General features: G+C 42.0%; 1 protein-coding gene across 1 annotated transcript in view; it reads right to left on the bottom strand.

Moving 5' to 3' along the window:
- The window catches only part of dnah9l (dynein, axonemal, heavy polypeptide 9 like), a 49,451-nt gene extending 48,044 nt beyond the window's left edge, over positions 1-1,407 (bottom strand). The window contains exons 1-2 of the mRNA XM_050033425.1: positions 1,333-1,407; positions 137-332 (exon numbers count right to left, since the gene is read on the bottom strand). Of these exons, the coding sequence (XP_049889382.1) occupies positions 137-229 (93 nt within the window). The 5' untranslated portion in view covers positions 230-332; positions 1,333-1,407. The remainder of the gene's footprint in view (positions 1-136; positions 333-1,332) is intronic.
- Positions 1,408-19,523: the final 18,116 nt, after the last annotated feature.

The following is a 19,523-nucleotide window of genomic DNA, read 5'->3' as shown; positions in this document are numbered from 1 at the left end:
TTTGGGAATAACAGGAGTCTCATATCCATATATGGATTAAACACACATCTAATACTGAAACTTTGAAAACTGCAGTTTCACTTTACACTTTGAATTGACTGCACCCCTGCCAACTTCCTCAGAGCCAGTGTCATACTTGTGACTGGATGCCCAGCAGGTTTTCCCTCTGAGTGGTCCAAAACTGGAGCTCCACGTTGGGGCCTGGGTGGTCTCCCTGGAGCAGCACCATGCCAGAGTCTTTCTTCAGGACGTTCCATATCTGTCCAGACCACTGAACTATCAAAGTTTCTATAGAGTATAACAAGCCACGGTCTAGTGGCCAACCAGTGGGGCTGATGGAGACAAAGAGGGAGGGTAAAAATGGCAATATGGGCTTTGAAAGATGAAAGTAAAGTTGGCAAACTACAAATAGGAGTAAAATATTACTCTACTGCAAGTGTGATCACAGTGAACTTTTTTCAATTAGTCTGACACAACCAATACTAAAATAAGACGCCTTGTTTTCATATTAGCATCACAACCATCATGATCTGAAAATCGTAGCATATACTACCATACTTTACATCTTAGCCCATGTTATGCAATAGCCAGTGGCAATAGCCAAGTGTGTGCCTATCCACAAGGTACATTACTTTTATAAAAGTTATGTTGAGACTTCTGCACTGATGTAGGCCCAATTACCTGAGCTATTGCTAATGCACCTACTTAGCCATGTTACTTGAAACTCTGCGGGTCAAGTGACCACACTAACTCCTGTTTTGAAGGTATTTTTTCTTCAAGATTGTTCCTCAAGACTTACATTCTTTCAAGATAAATTCATAAAACAGGCAAGTTGTGATGCTGTCAATTAGTTAAAGTAAACAAAGATGGCAACCGGAAGTAGCTAGCTCTTTTACAAATTTCTTGCTAGTTCTTTTTTATAATACAACTTTTAAAATCCTATAAAGTATCATAAAAATACAATTAACTTAATAATCATCAGTGAAACTCGGCAAAACGCTTAATTTTGTTTTTATTTATTATTTATATTTTGTATATTTTTTGTTGCTGTGTCACGCAAGACAAGCAAGGAGTATGTCACTTCCGGCTGTTATTGGACATGACAGTTGACGCGAGTAAAGCAACGGAGAATTTAGCGGTGAGTGTTGTCAAATGGCCTTTGACATTCAAAACTTTTTCACTAGGAATAAAATAAGAGGATATGGTCTTTCATTTTTAGTCTTCGCGATATAGTAACGTTTCCTCACCTTGAAAAAAATGGATATTCTACTCTAGCATCAGAAATACGCAGTTAAGCTAGCTAGGCTATTAGCCACGCGCACACACACTGACCTGAGTACAATGTCCTGAGGCCGTGCTCTCTCCACACACAGTGGCAGGGGCAGCAGTGTCCGTCCCTCAGCGCGGCCTCTCAGAGTCACCACCCTGCTCCTCAGCGTCTCCAGGTGCCTGTGGATGTCATCAGACACCACCCGCGGCCAGTCCTCATGGTTCAGTCCGTTGGAGAGCACACACACCAGCACCTATGCAGTGCACACAAGCTGTAAGTGGACACATACAAAAAGCATTTTTTCCTCTCTTGTCCTGACAGCATTATTCTCTGTTGGAAAACCCACATCTTCACACACCTTCATTCGTGTATGATGTGTTGGACACTTTACAGTCAGACACACACACACACACACACACACACACACACACCCACCCACACACACACCCACCCACCCTATCCCACCTCAGAGATGACAACAGGTAGGTGCTCCATGGGGTATCCAGGCACTTCACCCAGCCGGAGTTGGTGTTTGAATCCTTGGCGGGCGATTCTCTTTACGCCCCTCTTTAGGACACACAGTAACTTGGTCTTCCATGGTGGGGATGTCTTCACAGATGCAAAAACAGTAGGAATGCTTTCAACAGCATTGAAAGCACTAGAAATAAGTAGTGACTTATTTCAAAGAATGTGTACGTTAGATGGTATGTTGATGTAAAGTCCAGGAGATTACTTGTATGTCAGCTTATTGTCTTGTTTAAGAGCTAAATGCACTTTTCAGTATGTAATTCAGTGTATATGGTAGTGTTTATATAAAAATTCTCAGGGTATGTTTTTTATTTTGTGTGCTTTGGCATACTACAAGTAGGACCAGCGCTTTTCCTGCTGTCTTTTTTGATGAATTGTGCCGTTGTCAAACAGATATTGAAATGTGCCTCATCATCAGCAACTCTATGTATACACAGTAGCTTTACCTCAGGGATGTTAGTGTACAGAACTTCTAATATACATACAGAAAACAATAGATGAGCTACACCATTAAATATTTACTCAAGGCTACAACGGTAATTGAATTTGCCTACACACAATTGACTTTAGCCAAGATGGGGAGATGAAAAAGAAAATGACACGTTATGAAAGCAGGTGCCTGAACTTTTTACCAACTGAGTTTATGCCTGTGTTTCTTGACACTTGGCTCGTGGGTGTTTCTTACCTGGGCATCCCCTGCATGCAATGTCCCTCCAGGTCCAGTGAAGAGCAGCAGTCTGTTGGTCCAGATGTGGTCCAGGAAATCCAGTATAATCTTCTGGTTCTCCTCGGCTCCGATGAAGCGGTTCCATTTATCCGTCTTCACTCGCAGCACACAGAAGGCCTGCTCCCGTAGGAAGTCCACCCTCTCATCTGACAACACCACCCCAGCTTTGAGAGAGGGCTCCTGGGGGACACGCACTCCTCCAGCCCCTCCACTGCCTAAACCTCCGCTGTTACTGCTCGTGCCTGTGGCCTCAGCCATGGAGACTCAGCTGACGAGAAGAAGAAATAAGCCCAAAGCCACCAGTACTTGATTTGGTGTGTAAGGGGTGAGAAACCATAGAGGAGAATCACGGAGAGTAAGATAAAAGGTACAAACTCACCTCAATCCTTCTTGTCAAGATCAGAAATGGATGCTTCCCCCAATCATAACAATAATACACTCTTTTCTACTGTCCTAACTTCATGTTTCCTCTCTCTTCTCTAGCTCTGAGCTCTATCAGCTGGAAAAGTGATACACACCTTGATGGACAGGTCAACTTGTCACTGTGACAACACAGTATGGGCTGGCTTCATTATCCTGCATGGTGGAGGCTGTTTTTGTAGCCTCTGTGGCCTGCAACTCTATCCTGTAACCTGAGCCTTCAGAGGAGACCTGACTACAGTGACACCTCCAGGACAGGTAATGATATGACACTATTTATGCACTTCAGCTTTCAGTGACATAGCAGTTTATAAATCAGGGTGTGTGTAGGTCCTTAAAAAGTCTGAAAATGCCTTAAATTCAATTTAAATTATAATTTTAAAAATCATTAAATAGTTTTAAATTTGAATTTGTGAGGTCTGAATTACCACGCATTCTATCTAATTCCATTTATCCGTCTTTTAATTTCTTTTTGTGAAAATGAGTCAAGCTTTTCTCTGCAAAAGTCCACATTTCTGATGTTACAAAACTTTAAACGCACCACTGAACCTAATACTGTCTTTTTTACTTTACACTTGCTCTTACCTGTTGGCAAAATGTAGATTAACCTAACTCACTCTAATAACCATATTCCTACAGTGATACTTAAGTGAAAAATCAGTCTTAAATTGGGTAAAAATTAAATTGAAAAGGTCTTAAAAAACATTGAATTTAATTGTCTGGTACCTGCAGACACCCTCTAAGTTCTAACAAATGGTAATACTACAATTTGTGAAATTACTACTTATTTGTTTTCTATTTATGTGCGAATGTATGCAGTGTTTGAGTTTTTTTTAATTTCAATATGTGAAAGAACATGTGCCGACTTCTACTGAAAAGAGAGAAAAAAAAAATCCTTGTCAAAATCATCCAAAACATTGTAGAAAAGGTTCACTGTGTCCCTACTCCCGTCTCTCCTTACAATGCAGTTTGTATCATCACCACTCGGGGGCAGTGTGGTACAGTGTTTCTGACTGCATTTTTCAGCTGTAATCCAAAGTGACCCTAGCCATGACATCCTATTACACATGTTATGCCATTTATATAAAAACATGGAAAAATGGGACATTTCTCTAACTGTGTTACTTAAAATACCACAGCAATGATTACCCTTTTAAAGATCCCTCACTTTCTGAGTTTAACCTTAATACAAGGATGTAATCACATCCCAATTTAAAATGAGCTGAATGTAGAAGGCAGAGCTTTTCTGGGATGTCTGACATTTGAGTGTATCGCTACCCTCCATGGTCATATGTTTGATCCGTATCTACGGTTATGCAATGCCTACAAATGGATGGTAAAAGCATCCCCAGAATGGAAAGCTTGTCAAAACCTAATGATATAACAGCTGTTAAATGTCCATATCTCATGTATTCCTTCTACATGGTGTCTAAATGCAGTTTAACTATTCGCCGTTAGATTATACAAGATTTCCTTGTTCATACAGCCACTTCATTTTCTGTAATCACCCCCCTTTGGCTTTAATGTCTGCTTTAAACATTAGATAAAATTCATGGAAGCCATTTTTCAACTCACGAGACGCATATGTGCTTAATGGATGTGTGTGACCTTTGGAGGTTCATGTCTTTATTCTTAACATAAGTGTTCAACATTCATCAGCAGTGAATATTTCCATTGTTCACAACACTGGCCATACCAGCCAGTAATCCATGGCAGTCCTCCAAGGGAATTTGTCCTTTCTGAAATCTGTAATTCCATGCCTCACTCTGTTTGCATAAATGAATGCATGTGTGTATGCTCTGTACACACTTCATTTTGTGTGTGTGTCATGCAGCATGAATGAATGTCCTCTACATGGTATGTCAGGTTGCAGTTTTTATATGGTATTAATGCATGTATGTGTTTCTACAATTACATGCCCACAGATGTGTGTGATTGAATGTGTGGGGCTTGTGTGTGCATGCCTGTCCAGAGCCTAAGGCTAGCGAGGGTGTCCCTTGGGTGTCTCCACACATACACTGTATCTAAGCCCATTTGAGCCTGCTGACAGCAGGAGCATGACTGCCCATCTCTCTGACCTCATGCCCAATGTCAGCTCTGCTCTGTAGGGATGGAAGGATGGAGGCCAGAAAAAGAGATCTTAGGACAACGGGGGGACAAGAGGAGCAGGAGAGGGAGCCAATGGAGAGACAAAAGGGAAAAAAAGAGAGGGTATACGCTGGGTTGGAGAATGAGGAGGGGCTGCAAGCTTACAGAATACAAATGAGACAGAGAATAGAGTGATGAAGGAGCAGAGGAGCAACAGCAGAATAGAGATATGCACTTGGCCAGCTATTGGTGATAAATATTCAAGAGTAGTTGTGAGCAGAGTCATTGCTGAGTAATGTAAACAGGAGGAGTAAGAGGGCAAATGGAAAAAATGTATCCTCAGGCGATATTTAAACTCCCAGCTCTTGACTGTAACTGAAATATCACCTGTAAGTGGATGTAATATTCTGCTCCAATGTAGCATAGTAAAGCACCAGCTAAACTCCTTTTTAATCTCTCAGTAGTGTAGTTCTAACCTGAAGCGTCTCCCTCATTTCTTTTTCCCTCCTCTTGTTCCTCCATCTCTCCTCTTCGCTCCCTCCATTTGCCGTTGCCATGACTACATGTTGCTTGACGATCAGGCTGCCGCTCTTGAGTCCGGAGCTTCAGCCTGGCTCACTCTCCGTCTCTCCCCCTCAACAGCTCCTCTGCTCCTCTCCTCATCTCCTCATCACCCTTTCCCTGTTCTCAGTCAGGGGAGGAAATTACATGTAGATGAGCTCAAGGTCTCTATCTTACAGCTGCACCTACACACTCACACACATGCACCACGGCGACCGTCGTCTCCTCCGGCACAGGGAGTCTCGAACAAGTCTGCACTTTGGTACTACTCACCACGGCCTTTTTCATTTTGCCTTGTAGTCTCCGGGGAACACGACAGATTCATGTATTACTGAAGCAGCTGGACTCAAGGGAGGCAGAGAAATGGATGAAAAAGGAGGATAGAGACAAGGGGGGAAAAGCAAGAAGAGAAAAGCAGAGAGAAAAATGTCACCAGGAAAGGAGAAAAAATTGAGACAGTGACAAAGATGGCAAATGCATGCATGCTGCCACAGACACACACACACACACACACACACACACACACACACACACACACACACACACACACACAGACATGTAATGATCATTTCAAAGCTTGCCTCCTGTTGCTGGCTGACTACCCATGAAACCCTACCATTGCTGGAGATTGCCATGTATGTGCTTGTGTGCGTGTGTGTCCAGATGGTGCTGACCAGCCGTCCCTCCCAGGGTAGATGAACTAAATGGAGCGATTACAGTAATGACCGACACACACATCTGTCTCATACCTCTGCATGGCTGCCAGCTCTTTTGGACACATATACACACACACACACACACACACACACACAAACAAAAGTGCTATTGGCTGAGATCCGTGGAGTTGGTTAGAGCAAGCAAACCCCATTACAATGCGCATTTTATCTGATGCTAATGTATTTTACAATTTTGCAGTTTGCTATTTTATTGTGGGGAATAACAATGAGAAAATGTAAGCAGCTAGTTGACACCTCAGGCAGCTTACAGAGAGATTGTTTGGATGAAATGTGACCCCTCTTGTCAAGGTGACTTTGCTTAAAGGAACAGTGTCTAAAATTTAAGGGGATAGTAGTATCTAGTGGTGATGATTGCAGATTGGAACTGGCTGAAACTTTTGCGGCTTAGATTTCCTTCAGTGTTCATTGCTCAGGAGGTTTTTACCGGGAGCGGAATTATTTGCCTCTCTAAAACAAATGGACCAGGTGATTAAGTGGTAAAAACACTGAACACAGCAGTTTCATGTTGAAATAAGTCAGTGTTTTTCTGATATTCTTGTTGCAGAGGGGCTGCTAACTATGGTGGCCGACGCGAATGCGAATAGCCCTTTTAGAGTCAGTGTTTGGTTTGTCGGGTCTGAGCTACTGTAGAGAGATGATGACCCGCTCCTTGTGTGGAAAGAAATGGCTTATTCTAAGGTAAAGAAAATATTATTTTTATTGGCAGGTGATTATACACTAGAGAAAACATTTTTATTGTGTTCCATTTCTGCCAATATATCCCCCTAAATCCTACACACGGGACCTTTAATCCCTCTCAGTTTCTTGCTCTGTTACTATTCCTCTCTCTGTCTCTTCACCCCCACTCCACTGTGCAACTTCCCTCTCCTCCCTCTCATCACTCTAATCTGACCCACTTCAAAATTGCCCCCTCTCCTGTCTATCCATTTTGTTCTCTGTTTCCATGTTAGTGGTGTTTTTCTTCAACCAGAAATAAGTCAAGAGATGGGGACAATTCGGATGAGCCACCAGGGGCAGGCAGTCTCTTTGTAGTTTGGAGAAAAAGGCCACCAGCAAGCTCTTCCTTATCAAACCTCTCCTTTGTTCTGCAAAGGTCTTACCCCTCTGTCTGGACTCAGTGATATTTGAGAGGCAGGTCCGTGTACACAGGAAGGGGTTAGAGAGCATGGCCAATCTCCCAGGATGTGTGTGTTTGTGAATTTAAGTCCTGAGCTTGCTCTCCTCGGAGTATATCAAGTGTGTGCCCATTTGTGCTTTCTAGTCGAGGGGACCCCAGCAACTTGTGTTCGGAAACGCTGAGTCCATGCTGACCACTTCCAGGATATTGTTCACTAAGTCAACACTCTGTGTAAGAGAACACCCTTATTTCACTGGCAAAGTACTGCAGCGTCCCCTCCAAAATCTGCAGATACAGTATTTTCTGTAAAAAAAAAAAAAAAAAAAAAAAGGACAGCATTGTTCTGTGCTGTGGTAGACACAGGTAGTTTCCTCTTACAGCAAGTTCACCTGGGCGTGCTCTCAGGAGGCTCATTAAGCTTTGCTGAGACAAAGAGATGCGCTGGAATTTAAAGTTAGGTACAAATCCTTCCCTGTGTGAGGGGGCAGGTTTTGTGTTGGTTTCCAGTCACACCTAAATCCTATAGATGGGGCTGTTTCTCCACCCAGCTCCAGAGAATGTCCCTTCGATGATTTAATTCAAAATTTCTCCCATGCCTCATCCTCTTGTTGCTTATGAATACCCATATAAGCTCTGGGGAGACATGTATTATGTGTGCTCCTTATCAATAGCCGAATTGGATTTGGCATAACTCCACTACTGTGGGCATAAAGCAAACATATTGCTATCCTAGGTATTCACACAGATACTAGAACACACAAACCAGCAGAAGCATGTTTGTGCAGATTCAAAGTGTTCCCTTGGTCTTTGACATGGAGAGAAAGTATTGTCTCTATTGATTTATCATCATCTGCTCACCTCAGAGATATTAAGACCATAAAACAATAAAGGTAAAGTGAAATACACCTAGGTAACCCTTTCAACAAATACAAATTACACATACGTGGTTGTCTCTAGTAGTGGAACGCATTTTAAGAGCACTGAGAGGTGGTGGGGAAAAAAAGGGAATGAAAATCTCCATATCTCACTTTGTTTCTTTAACTTTAAAGAGAAGTGAGATAAGTAAAGCTCATGAGCAGAGCTGTCTCAACTCAAAGACATTTACCTTCCCCCATGATGTGATTAGATAAAGAGTAATACCATCCTGTACCCTATATCTTTTTCACGCTTAGTGATTTTGCCAAATGAGGTGAAAGGAGCCAGACATTTCCATGGTTCCATTAAAAAAATGGCCAAGAACAAAGCGGGGAATTAGACACACTAACTGTGCCACCACCCTCCTTTCAAATGACTACATTATTTTGTCTGATTGGCTGCCACAGTGCTCGGCCATTACATGTGAAGATGTGCTAATGAAGGTAGACCGAGGGGAAATGATAAACTGAGGTTTCACTCTGATGAATAAAATCGTAGGGCACAGAGTCTGATTGTGTGTCATTTTGCTGCCATTCATTTGCAATTATTGCAGCAGCCAGCAATTAGTTTAATGTTGCATATAGGTTAACTGCAGCACTGTCCGATGTCCTTACTAGCAAAAAGACACTTGTTCTTCCATTGTTATCGTATGGAAAGTGGACAGCTTTGCTCAGAAAATTGTTTGGGAAACTCTGAGTAATTGTTAGTGGAGTGCAGAGTTTAGGCGACATGTAGGGTTGGCTGGTCAGGAGAAGAAGGTTTCAAGCTGCCCTCCACACAGTTATCATGTGGTGTGTGTCATCCCCTGCAGGGTCCTTTTGGATGTTAGATTTTTGCAATGCTTGACTGCCAAAGAGGAAATTTATCTGCCACAGAGCAACATCTTTGGTAAGGATTCAATGTCTTGCTCAAGGACACTTCGCAAGAATGGATGCTTGTTCCAACACAGGCTTGAATTCCTCTGGCTAAAGGATACTCTCCCTGCTTGCAGCACCAACCTGCTAATCAATGTTGGATGGATTGCCATGACATTTTGTACAGACATTTATGGTGTCTAGAGGATGTATCCTACTGACTTTGGTGACCCCCTGACTTTTCCCCTAGTGCCACTGTGAGGTTTACGTTTTTGTTTTTGAAAGAAATTCCTTGACAACTATTGGATGGATTGCCATGAAATTTGGTACAGATATAAATGGTTCCCAGAGGATGCATCCTGATTGCTTTGGTGATCCCCTGACCATAGACAGGCGAAGTCCCTCCCCTCCTGATGGACCACCATGAAACATGAAGATAATTTTGCAAGTTAAGAAAGTTGCAGTTTGTTGTAAAACTGTTTTAAGTGTAATGAGTGAATGACCAATGCCTGCTGAGGCGATGTTCGTGCTGAATACAGGCTGTGTCTGCTAGCTTGCTAATAAATACCACAAAATATGATGTTATTGGTACATTTGCCATTACGCTCTATGCCTGTGTCCTGACTCAATGCCAGCCAGACCGAATCTCTCGTGGGGCAGTTTGTATTTTCCATGGCCAATACAATATTGGCTGGTTAGACACAGCAACAATAAATGTCTTCTTTGCTACTGGTTGAGGGTGAGACTTTGGCAGTCAAGGTTCACCAAAATTGAACACTACGCAATGTGAAGATGCAAATTTGCTTTACCTCCAGAAGCGAATGTTGTATTTTCCCCCTTTGCTTGCATTGAATGGAAGTCCTTGGGAGGCGAATATTAGCCAATGTTTATTTGTCCATCTGACCGTGCCTTAAGACTGTGAAAAGATTAGAAAGACTACACAAGTCATGTAGGTGAAGTCATAGCTTTCTCTCTTACTGAAGCTACAATGCCGATAAACGTTCATGCATGTACTTACACAAGTAACAGGTTTTGCTCATTCTTTTGCGTCCTGGCTGATAAGATGCCCAGGGGTCGCTGGATAAAACACAACTAGTAAGGTAACGTTACATTTGTTATGGTGTCAGTGATTTATATCGTGCCAGACAAGAGACGTAGTTCATTGAACTGTTTTACACAAATTTAAATGGTACTACGACTAAGCCACACCAAACTGTGACTTTCCTGACATTCATGATGATCTTTTAAATTGACAAACATCATGTGTATGTCATGGCAGCTCAAACAGGATCAAAAATCTTGTTTGTCTCTTGCCGTTGACTACTGCACATATTTATTTTATTTTTTATTTTTAAAGATATTTTTTGGGGCTTTTTTAAGCCTTTAATCGATAGTACAGACAAGCGTGAGAGGGGGAGAGAGAGAGAGGGGGTGACATGCAGCAAGGGGCCACAGGCTGGAGTCGAAAGACTTTGCTTCTATATTGTCTTGAATTTTGGTACAGACATCCATGTCCACTCATGATAAATTATAATACCGTTGATGATCCCTGAACCTTTTAATCTACCATCTTCAGCTTTTCTGGTTTATGACCAAATAACCTGCAAAACCCCTGCTTTACTTTGTGTTTTGTGCCAATGTTAGCATGCCATCACGCCTAATTAAGATGGTGAATATGATAAACATTAAACCTGCTAAACATCAGCATGTTAACATTGTCATTATCAGCACTTTAGCTGATGTTAGCATCTAGCCTAAAGCACGACTGTGCATAAACACTCATTCGTAGAGCCCCTAGCATGGCTGCAGTCTTGTTACATTAAAGCTTAATGGCTAAGATCAAGTCTGCTTAGAAAACATGTGAAGACTAAGAATATTAATGCAGCTGTCTAGAAAGATGGAAATTGAGATATTGAGCATGAACACACACACACACACACACACACACACACACACACACACACATACATACACACACGCACAAACAAACAAACAAATAGATTAGTCATTGATCAGGGTTAAGCTTTGATCTCTGTGTGAGAGCATGCCACGGCCGATCGATAAGTTTAATTCGGCCTCAAGTGTGTGTTTGCACGATTCTGTCTCCCACACCTCTCACTCCTCAACACTTGTCAACCATACATGCACACACACACAGTCATATCCTCCCTTTTCTCAAACCCTCACCGACAGAATTAAACACACACACATACACAGCAACCTGATTAGGTGAGCCACAGGGGTTAGGCCTAATGACAAACAAACTCAGCGTGTGCACAAACACCTCAGCTTCTCAGATGAAATATAGATTTTCCTCTGTCCCAAAAGCTGATGGGTATTAGGTAAAGGCATGTGTGTGTGTGTATGAGTGAGTGAGTGAGTGTGTGCATGTGTATTTGTGTGTGTGTGTGTGTGTGTGTGTAATCCTGTTCTCCAGATTGTTTTTTTATGAAAGGAGGAGGCACCAGGGAAAAAGCATGTAAGTGACTGGATGCTGCTTTGTTACTGTTAAAGACCCTCTCTCCAGGGAAATAGTGGGTTAAATAACTATGTTTTCTGCTTATGTGTGTGTGGGTGTGGGTGTGTGTGTGCGCGTGTGTGGGTGTGTGCCCGCGTGCGCTGTAGGGTGTGTTTGTCTGATGGATTAATAGGACTGCTGTCCTGTCCTAGGGGAAATGCATTGGTATTGTTTTTACTGATGGCAGGTCCTTCAAGATTACTCAAAATGTGCCTAATGAGTGTGTGTGTTTGTGTGATTGTATGGGTGCATGGGTGGGTGTGCTTCTGCCTATCACTCGAATAAATGAAAACCTTTATTGCTCCCAGGAGAATTTGCTTTGCACAGTGGGCCTCTAGAAATCCCTTAAAGAACTGAACAGATGACAGACATTGAAAACTGACATATATTTATAACTTAAAAATTCAGGTTTGATTACATGTCAAACAAATTAAGTGCATGTTTTAACAGAAATACATAAAATAATGATGTTTTAGTGTTGATAGTCAAAAGCAGGAAGGGTTCCGCAACTACACGACATATTGCCTTATAAAGCTCCAAAATTCAAGGCATGCTGCTTTGTTAAATTATTCAAAGTTAAAGCTGCACTAATCAGTATTTTGATATTTACAGTGAGTTAAATGACACTGTGTAATACAAAAATGGTTGATCATAGTGATGAACCCAAAGAGCATTATCACCCGAATTCCACTCAGCTTTGCAGATGGTTTAAGTGTCTCTCAGCTCATTGTTTGGTTTTGTTTTATGGATCACAACTCCGCTGTTTTGATACTGTGTCACCACTGTTGTTTGTCACATCTCCAGCTGCAGCAGGCTGCTATTAACGACACAAAAGCTCTGATAAACTGACCCAATTGCCAGAAGAAAATAATGGCATTGTAACTGTCTGCAAACCACGGATGTGTTACTTTTGCACATTTCATATGCATCAGATCAGCTTTTTAAAGTGATGTAGTTCTATTTACATGTATGAGCTGACTTTGTCATTGGAAAGTGGAGAGGATGGTGGATGGCGTGACACGTAGACGAGACCTATGCCAAGCTGCAGACCACTGTTCGAGACTTAAAAACAACAAAACTTTTGGTGAAACATCACATCATTTCCAGCCGTGATTGTGGCACCAGAACTAGATATTTTAAGCCAAAACATGATCTTGCTTTATTTATTCTTCATTTATTCTGGTGATTGGGTTTGATAAACCCACTGCACACTTCCTGCTTAGCTCCAAATGGCAGACAGACAAAACTAGCAACTAGCTAAAGAACATAGTGGAGCATTTAGGAGCTAAGGAGACAGATATTTTTCTGAGGAGTTGTTAGACACCAAAAACAGTGCTAAAAAGAGATTGAATATTTGACTTACAGTGTTGTACATAGGCCAGATGGACACAAACATGACTCCAAATGAATGCTACTGCTGTACATTAATTAGGCAGCTACTTGCTAACACTTTTACAATGTTCAATTTAATGGGTGATGATACTGAGATCAGTTGCTGGAAGAAAATGTTGGCTTTGTATGTGTACATTGTATGTATCATATCAAGGTTTCTAAAGTGGTGTATATATGAGCTGACTTTGCCATAGAGGGGTGGAGGAGATGGTGGGTGACGAAACATCTCACGCACTCCTGCCACCTGTTGCTGTGTTTCTGGCAGCTTTATTGCCATAAAACGTGGATGATTTTTAGCGACCCATCGCTGTGGGACAGTGCCACCAAAGCAGTTCTTCTTTTACTGGGATGTTGTCCATTTCCTGCTGAGATCATGCCATGAAAAGTGTTTTTTTTTTACCGAGACATAACTGCATGTCCGTCAGGGATAGTGTCACAAACAGGGTTTTTTATTTTTACCCAGACATCGCCGTGTTTCCAGTGGAGATCAGGCCCCCAAAACCATCAGTTTTAAGCCAAAACATGATCTTTTCCTAACCATAATATCGTGGTTTTTGTGCCAAATATTACCACACGTTATCCACAGTGTTGTTGAAACATAAAGAAACACCAACATTCAGCGTATCTGCTACATAATAATGTACAAATATATCATATCCATAGTTTGCAGAAATGTACTCATTTAACATTTATTCTATTATTACTTATTCTACATGTCAATTTTCTGTTTACAGCTGTTTGTGCTGCACCCATGTGGCCAACAAGATCAATTACATCACATGCCAGTCTTCCTCAGGGTCAAGCAGTCACACACAATGCAATAAATACAGACCTCAATCGAACATGTGAGTGCAGTAATATACTGCTGCCTTTATTGAAAAATATGGCAAAGCTCTTTGTTCATGTTTACTGACATTCAGACAAACAACTGAGCTGAGGGTCAATAATGCACCTCAATCATAAGAGCTTATGCTCATGTTGAAATATTGAAGGTCAGCTAGCTTTTCCCATAGTGTATGTAATTCACAGAAATATTGCTGTGAGTATGTAAAGTACAGTTTGATTTCCTTCTCAATCAATGACTTTAGGATGTCTTTCATGCTATTTCATCCCAATTTAATGCTATCTAAATTTCATCAGTTAACATTTCAATCACTGAAATGATCGTATCATCAAAACCGTGAGTATTTTGCAAGCAAAGGGATTAAGATGACTCATAACTTTAATTATAATCCATAACCGGCTTTACTTTCATGCCAGCAATGATTTTGTAACAGTCAATGTCAGTTCTCGCTAATGGTGGATATCTTATTTTGGAATGAAACTCTTCAAACTATTCCAAATCCTTCGATATCTGTGTGGTGAGGTGTGTAATGTCTTGCAACCGTGTGTGTAACCGTGTGCTTGTGTTTGAACGCGCTCCGCTCACTGTAGGTTAAGCTAAGTGGCTGTCTGGCACAGGCATCTTTGATTATCGTTATTTATCCCTCCCACCCACTGTGTCTCCGCTCACACAGACACACACATACATACACACATACACACACCCATCCTGCTAAAAAGCTAATCTTTTTGTGCTAATGAAAGGTATTGGGTTTCCTAACAGGCTTTTAAAGGAAGGTGATGGATTGAGGGATAGATGGATGGTGGGAGGGGAGAGGGGACATGGCGAGGGGAAGAAGCGAGAGGGAGGTGAGGTGTCAATAAGCACATCAACCTGATCCCTTTCAGACTGCGAGGTGTGCATATGCTGCTAATGTATTCATTCATGCGCACACACACACACACATACACACATGCGCCTTTAGTCGCTCATAAATCTCTGGGCAAAACATAAAAGCAAGTCTTTTGGTGCCAATAAGCTGAGAGATGGATTGCCAGAGATGTTTCCACCTTGACCAGTGCTGTGATAAATGCCGAGGGGTGTGTATGCATGCACTCCAATGTATTACATCAGTTGGGAGCTGTAGGTCTGTGCAGATTGGTGCAGAACTACTGTTATTAAATGCATTTTGTGTTGCAGAGAGGAATTCATTATGTGATAGTTACCATATTCAACACATTTGCAGGAAGAAATCTCTTCCTTTAGAAGAAGCCCAAACTGAATACAAAACAGTTAAACATGTTAATTAGTAATGAGCTGTGTACTGTAATTGATGAGATGTTGTACCTTATATCCTGAGCTATGTGTGGGAATTTTGATAACACAATTAATAAATAAGAGAATAGTTTTAAGACCTTGGATGGTATCCAAAGTCTGCAAACGATCTCTTCTTTCCCACATGTATCTCAATTTTCCTCTGTCTTCCACCTCATTCATTCCTCCAGGTGAAACCATCAGGGGGTGTCTTGGGGATCATGAGCCCCCGCGCTCTCCTGCTCTTTTCCCCTTTCTAATAAAGCTGATAATCATTTGTTTCCCAATCACATTAGCATGCCAGTAATGAGAGGGGTAAGTCAACCATTAGAATATGATCCATAATTCATTGTTGACTCCCGTTCATTACCCCAAACTCACTCCGATGAATGTTTAATAAGTCTGTGTGTGTGTGTATGTGTGTGTGACTTTGCATCTCTGTTTATCATCTGGGATACAGAGCAGTGTCAGGCTACGATGGATTGTTTGTGCTGATGGAAATTTACATGATGGACTCTGTAATCTACCTTTTTCCATATGCATTACGTAACTAACGAATGACGCAAGCAACAACTTTAATTGGAAATATATGCAAGGGTGCATTACACTGTGCATCTGTTTAGGTGTGCGCGCGTCTCTCTGTCTCTCACTTACTGTCTGTGTCTCTCTCGTGAGTGAAGCAGACAGCTGTTATCAGTCGCTGACAGAATCCTCCCATCAACCCCCTCCTTCTGCTGTCAATCACGGCACATTGTCACCAAGTCGCCATTTAAATAGCCCTGTTTTCCCTCCGTTTACTCAAGAAATATGTGCGTGTGTGTGTGTGTGTGTGTGTACATGAGTGAATAATGTAAAAGCCCTGCCCTTGCGGCTCTCCTCTCCTCTCCAGAAAAAGACAAACACCGCAGGTTGATTAATACATAAGAATTCCCCGAACACCTTCATCGGGTTCCCTACACTGCAAAATTACTCCCTCAATAAATAAATAGTTGTTAAAACCAGCTGGAACATCATTAATGTCCGGCTCTGAGCCAGAGGAAAGTTACTTCAAGTTGTGTGTGTGTGTCTTTTGGCAGCCTCCTAATGAGATGCCTGTGTTTCCCTCCATTAGTAGTTTATTAGATAGCATGGGTCGCTGAGGTTTGTAAAATACAGTAAGCTTAATTTAGCACATTTGGCACTACAGGGGCATAGGGGACTTAAGGGAGTATCAAGGGCATGGACAACTGGCGTAGCTTGGGATGTAAATTAGTGTTGCCAGCAATAATAGGTGAGCTGTTCAGCACAGCCATGATGCCCTCCAACAATGCTTTTACTTATTAAACTGCCCTAGAGGTGCTGATGACTGGATACAATTATGTGTAACCGGGATTTGAACCACCTGACAAATGCTGCTTAATTTTATGCAGCTGCTTTAAGGGGATAGTTTGGAATTTTTTAAGTGGGGTTGTTTGAGGTACATATTCATAGTTAAAATATGACCTACAGTAGATGGCGGTAGGCAGGCCGCCAGTGTGGAGAACCATGCAGGAGTACTGACATGTGAATGGAGGCAGCAGCAAAACGTATTATATAGCCACCTAAAAAGAGTATCCCCGATAAAGTTCAATATCAGTTGAAGTGTACGTTATATTTAATAATAATAATAATAATAATAATAATACATTTTATTTATAAAGCGCTTCCAAAGTTCTCAAAGTTACTTTACAGAAATAGGTTAAAAACACATCAAAAAACAATTTACAGCAAAATACATCGAAGACAAAGAGGAATAGCAATGGGAGTGTAAAACAAATAAATGAATAAAAAGTAGCTAAACATTAAAAGCAGAATGGAACAGGTGAGTTTTGAGTAGTGATTTGAATGATGGGAGGTCAGTGCAGTCACGGATGTGTTTTGGGAGGGAGTTCCAGAGGGTGGGGGCAGCAACGGAGAAGGCTCTGTCCCCCCAGGTTCTGTGCTTGGTCTTGGGGACGGTGAGAAGATTGGCATTGGAAGAGCGGAGGCTGCAGGGAGGGGTGTAAGGGTGGAGCAGGTCTGTGAGGTAAGAGGGGGCCTGGTTGTGGAGAGCTTTATGGGTGAGTAGGAGGAGTTTGAAGTGGATGCGTTGTGGGACAGGGAGCCAGTGGAGGTTCTGAAGGACAGGGGTGATGTGGTCGCGGGAGCGGGTGTGAGTGAGGAGGCGGGCGGCAGAGTTTTGAATGTATTGGAGTTTATTGAGGAGTATGGAGGTTGTGCCATAAAGGATGCTATTGCAGTAGTCAAGGCTGGGATGTAATGAAGGCATGGATCAGGGCTTCGGTGGCAGTGCAAGAGAGTGAGGGGTGGAGACGAGAAATGTTTTTAAAGTGAAAGAAGGCTGTTTTAGTGACTTGTTTGATGTGTTGGTTGAAGGAGAGGTTGCTGTCGAAGATGATACCAAGGTTGCGGCAGTGGGGGGAGGGGGACAGAGTGGAGTTGTCGATGGTGAAGGTGGAAGTCTTTGGCTGTTTGGGTGAGGGACTTTGGACCAATTAGGATCATGTCTGATTTGTCACAGTTGAGTTTAAGAAAGTTTGCTTGCATCCAGGATTTAATTTCAGAGAGACAGTTTGACAGGGTGGAGTGGGTTAAATGGGTGCTGGATTTAGTGGAGATGTATAGCTGGACATCGTCAGCGTAGCAATGAAAACAGAGACCATGACGACGGATGATTTGACCAAGGGGGAGGAGTTAGAGGATGAAGAGGAGAGGACCAAGCACCGAACCCTGTGGGACGCCTTGGGACAGGGGGGCAGTTGAGGAGGAGCGGTTGTTGATGAAGATGAATTGTTTTCTGTCAGTGAGATAGGAATGTAGCCAGGTGAGGACATTGTCAGTGATGTTGAGGAGGGATTGCAGGCGGGAGAGTAGAGTACATTTAGAATATTTTTAAGAAGCCATTACCCTCGCTCTCTTCAAAGCCACCAGACTCCATTAACAAAAAGAGTAGTTATTCCTCGCTGAACCTGGGAACAGCTGAACTACCACTGCATCCATCATTTAGTATATTTGTGTTATTATGTGACTTTGGTGTTGTAAAGGGTTGGTTTGGATTCACCAAAGTCACATAATAACACAAACAAACTAACCGTTCGAGGCAGAGGTTGACCAGCAGCTCCCATGTTCTGCTGGATACAATTACTGTTTTTTGTCAGTGGAGTCTGGTCGCTTTGAAGAGCGCATAGACGGATATAATGGCTTAAATTCCTTGTTGGAAAGGGCTGTCTGACAGCAAGGTAAACACTGTAAATGTTCCGAATGTCGCGTATACTTAAACACATATTGATGGTTTTAGGTGGGCATTTTTTTAGGTGGCTAAAATAAATTTTCCACAGCAGTGCATTGCTTAGCCTCTATGGTGGCACTACCGCCTGCTTTCTGACCAGCTATACACTGACTAAGGATAAGTACCTCATACAGCCCCACTTCAAAAGATCTAAGCTATCCCTTTAAAGTTGCTAATGTTCTTTTTAAAAAAGAAATCTTGGCTTTGATCATTACAGTTGTGATGCACTTCCCAGAGGTCACTTTGCAATCAAACAGGATCCCTAACACAAGGTGCATTTTTCTCTTGCATTTTCTGTTAATGGAGCAGACCTTTTGTAGGTGGTACTTTTATCCTAAACAATCCACTGGTGCTGCTGTTACAAATGTGTACAATTATTCACTTCCTTAGCACCCTAGCACCCCTCTAAGGGAAAGACCTGCCTGACACTGAATGTTTAAAACAACAAATGCAACAAAGGCTTTGATTAATTGGATGAAGGTTGTGTCGTATTGTTAAAAGAAAACAAAAGCATAGCGGGTACTGATTTATTTGAAAGTGATGCATATCTTGCCATTTCAACTTGCATACAAACTACTTATACACTGTTGGTTTTTTTCACAATACCTGGTTAAAAAAAGGTTTTATATATGATGACAGACTATGTCATCTGTGCTAATGTGCAGAACCACAGAAAACCTTCTCGGTGTCCTTCAGTAGGCATGAAAGAGAAAGTGTATAAAGGGATTTTTACAGAGAACAATTTATTGTTAATTTTCTGTGGATGGAAGAAAGATACACCTAGTTTTCTTTGTTCCTTTGACCTCAAACAGACACACACACCCACTCACAAGTACACATATACACACACACACACACACACACACACACACACACACACACACACAACATCATTTATAGCTAGCTGGTAAGTGACAGATAGACCCATTTTCTCCACCGTTCATGTAACCTT

This window comes from Epinephelus moara, chromosome 21, assembly GCF_006386435.1.
Source record: "Epinephelus moara isolate mb chromosome 21, YSFRI_EMoa_1.0, whole genome shotgun sequence".
Classification (NCBI taxonomy): domain Eukaryota; kingdom Metazoa; phylum Chordata; class Actinopteri; order Perciformes; family Serranidae; genus Epinephelus; species Epinephelus moara.
Note: the sequence above shows the minus strand (reverse complement) of the source record. Positions and strands in the feature narration are given on the sequence as shown.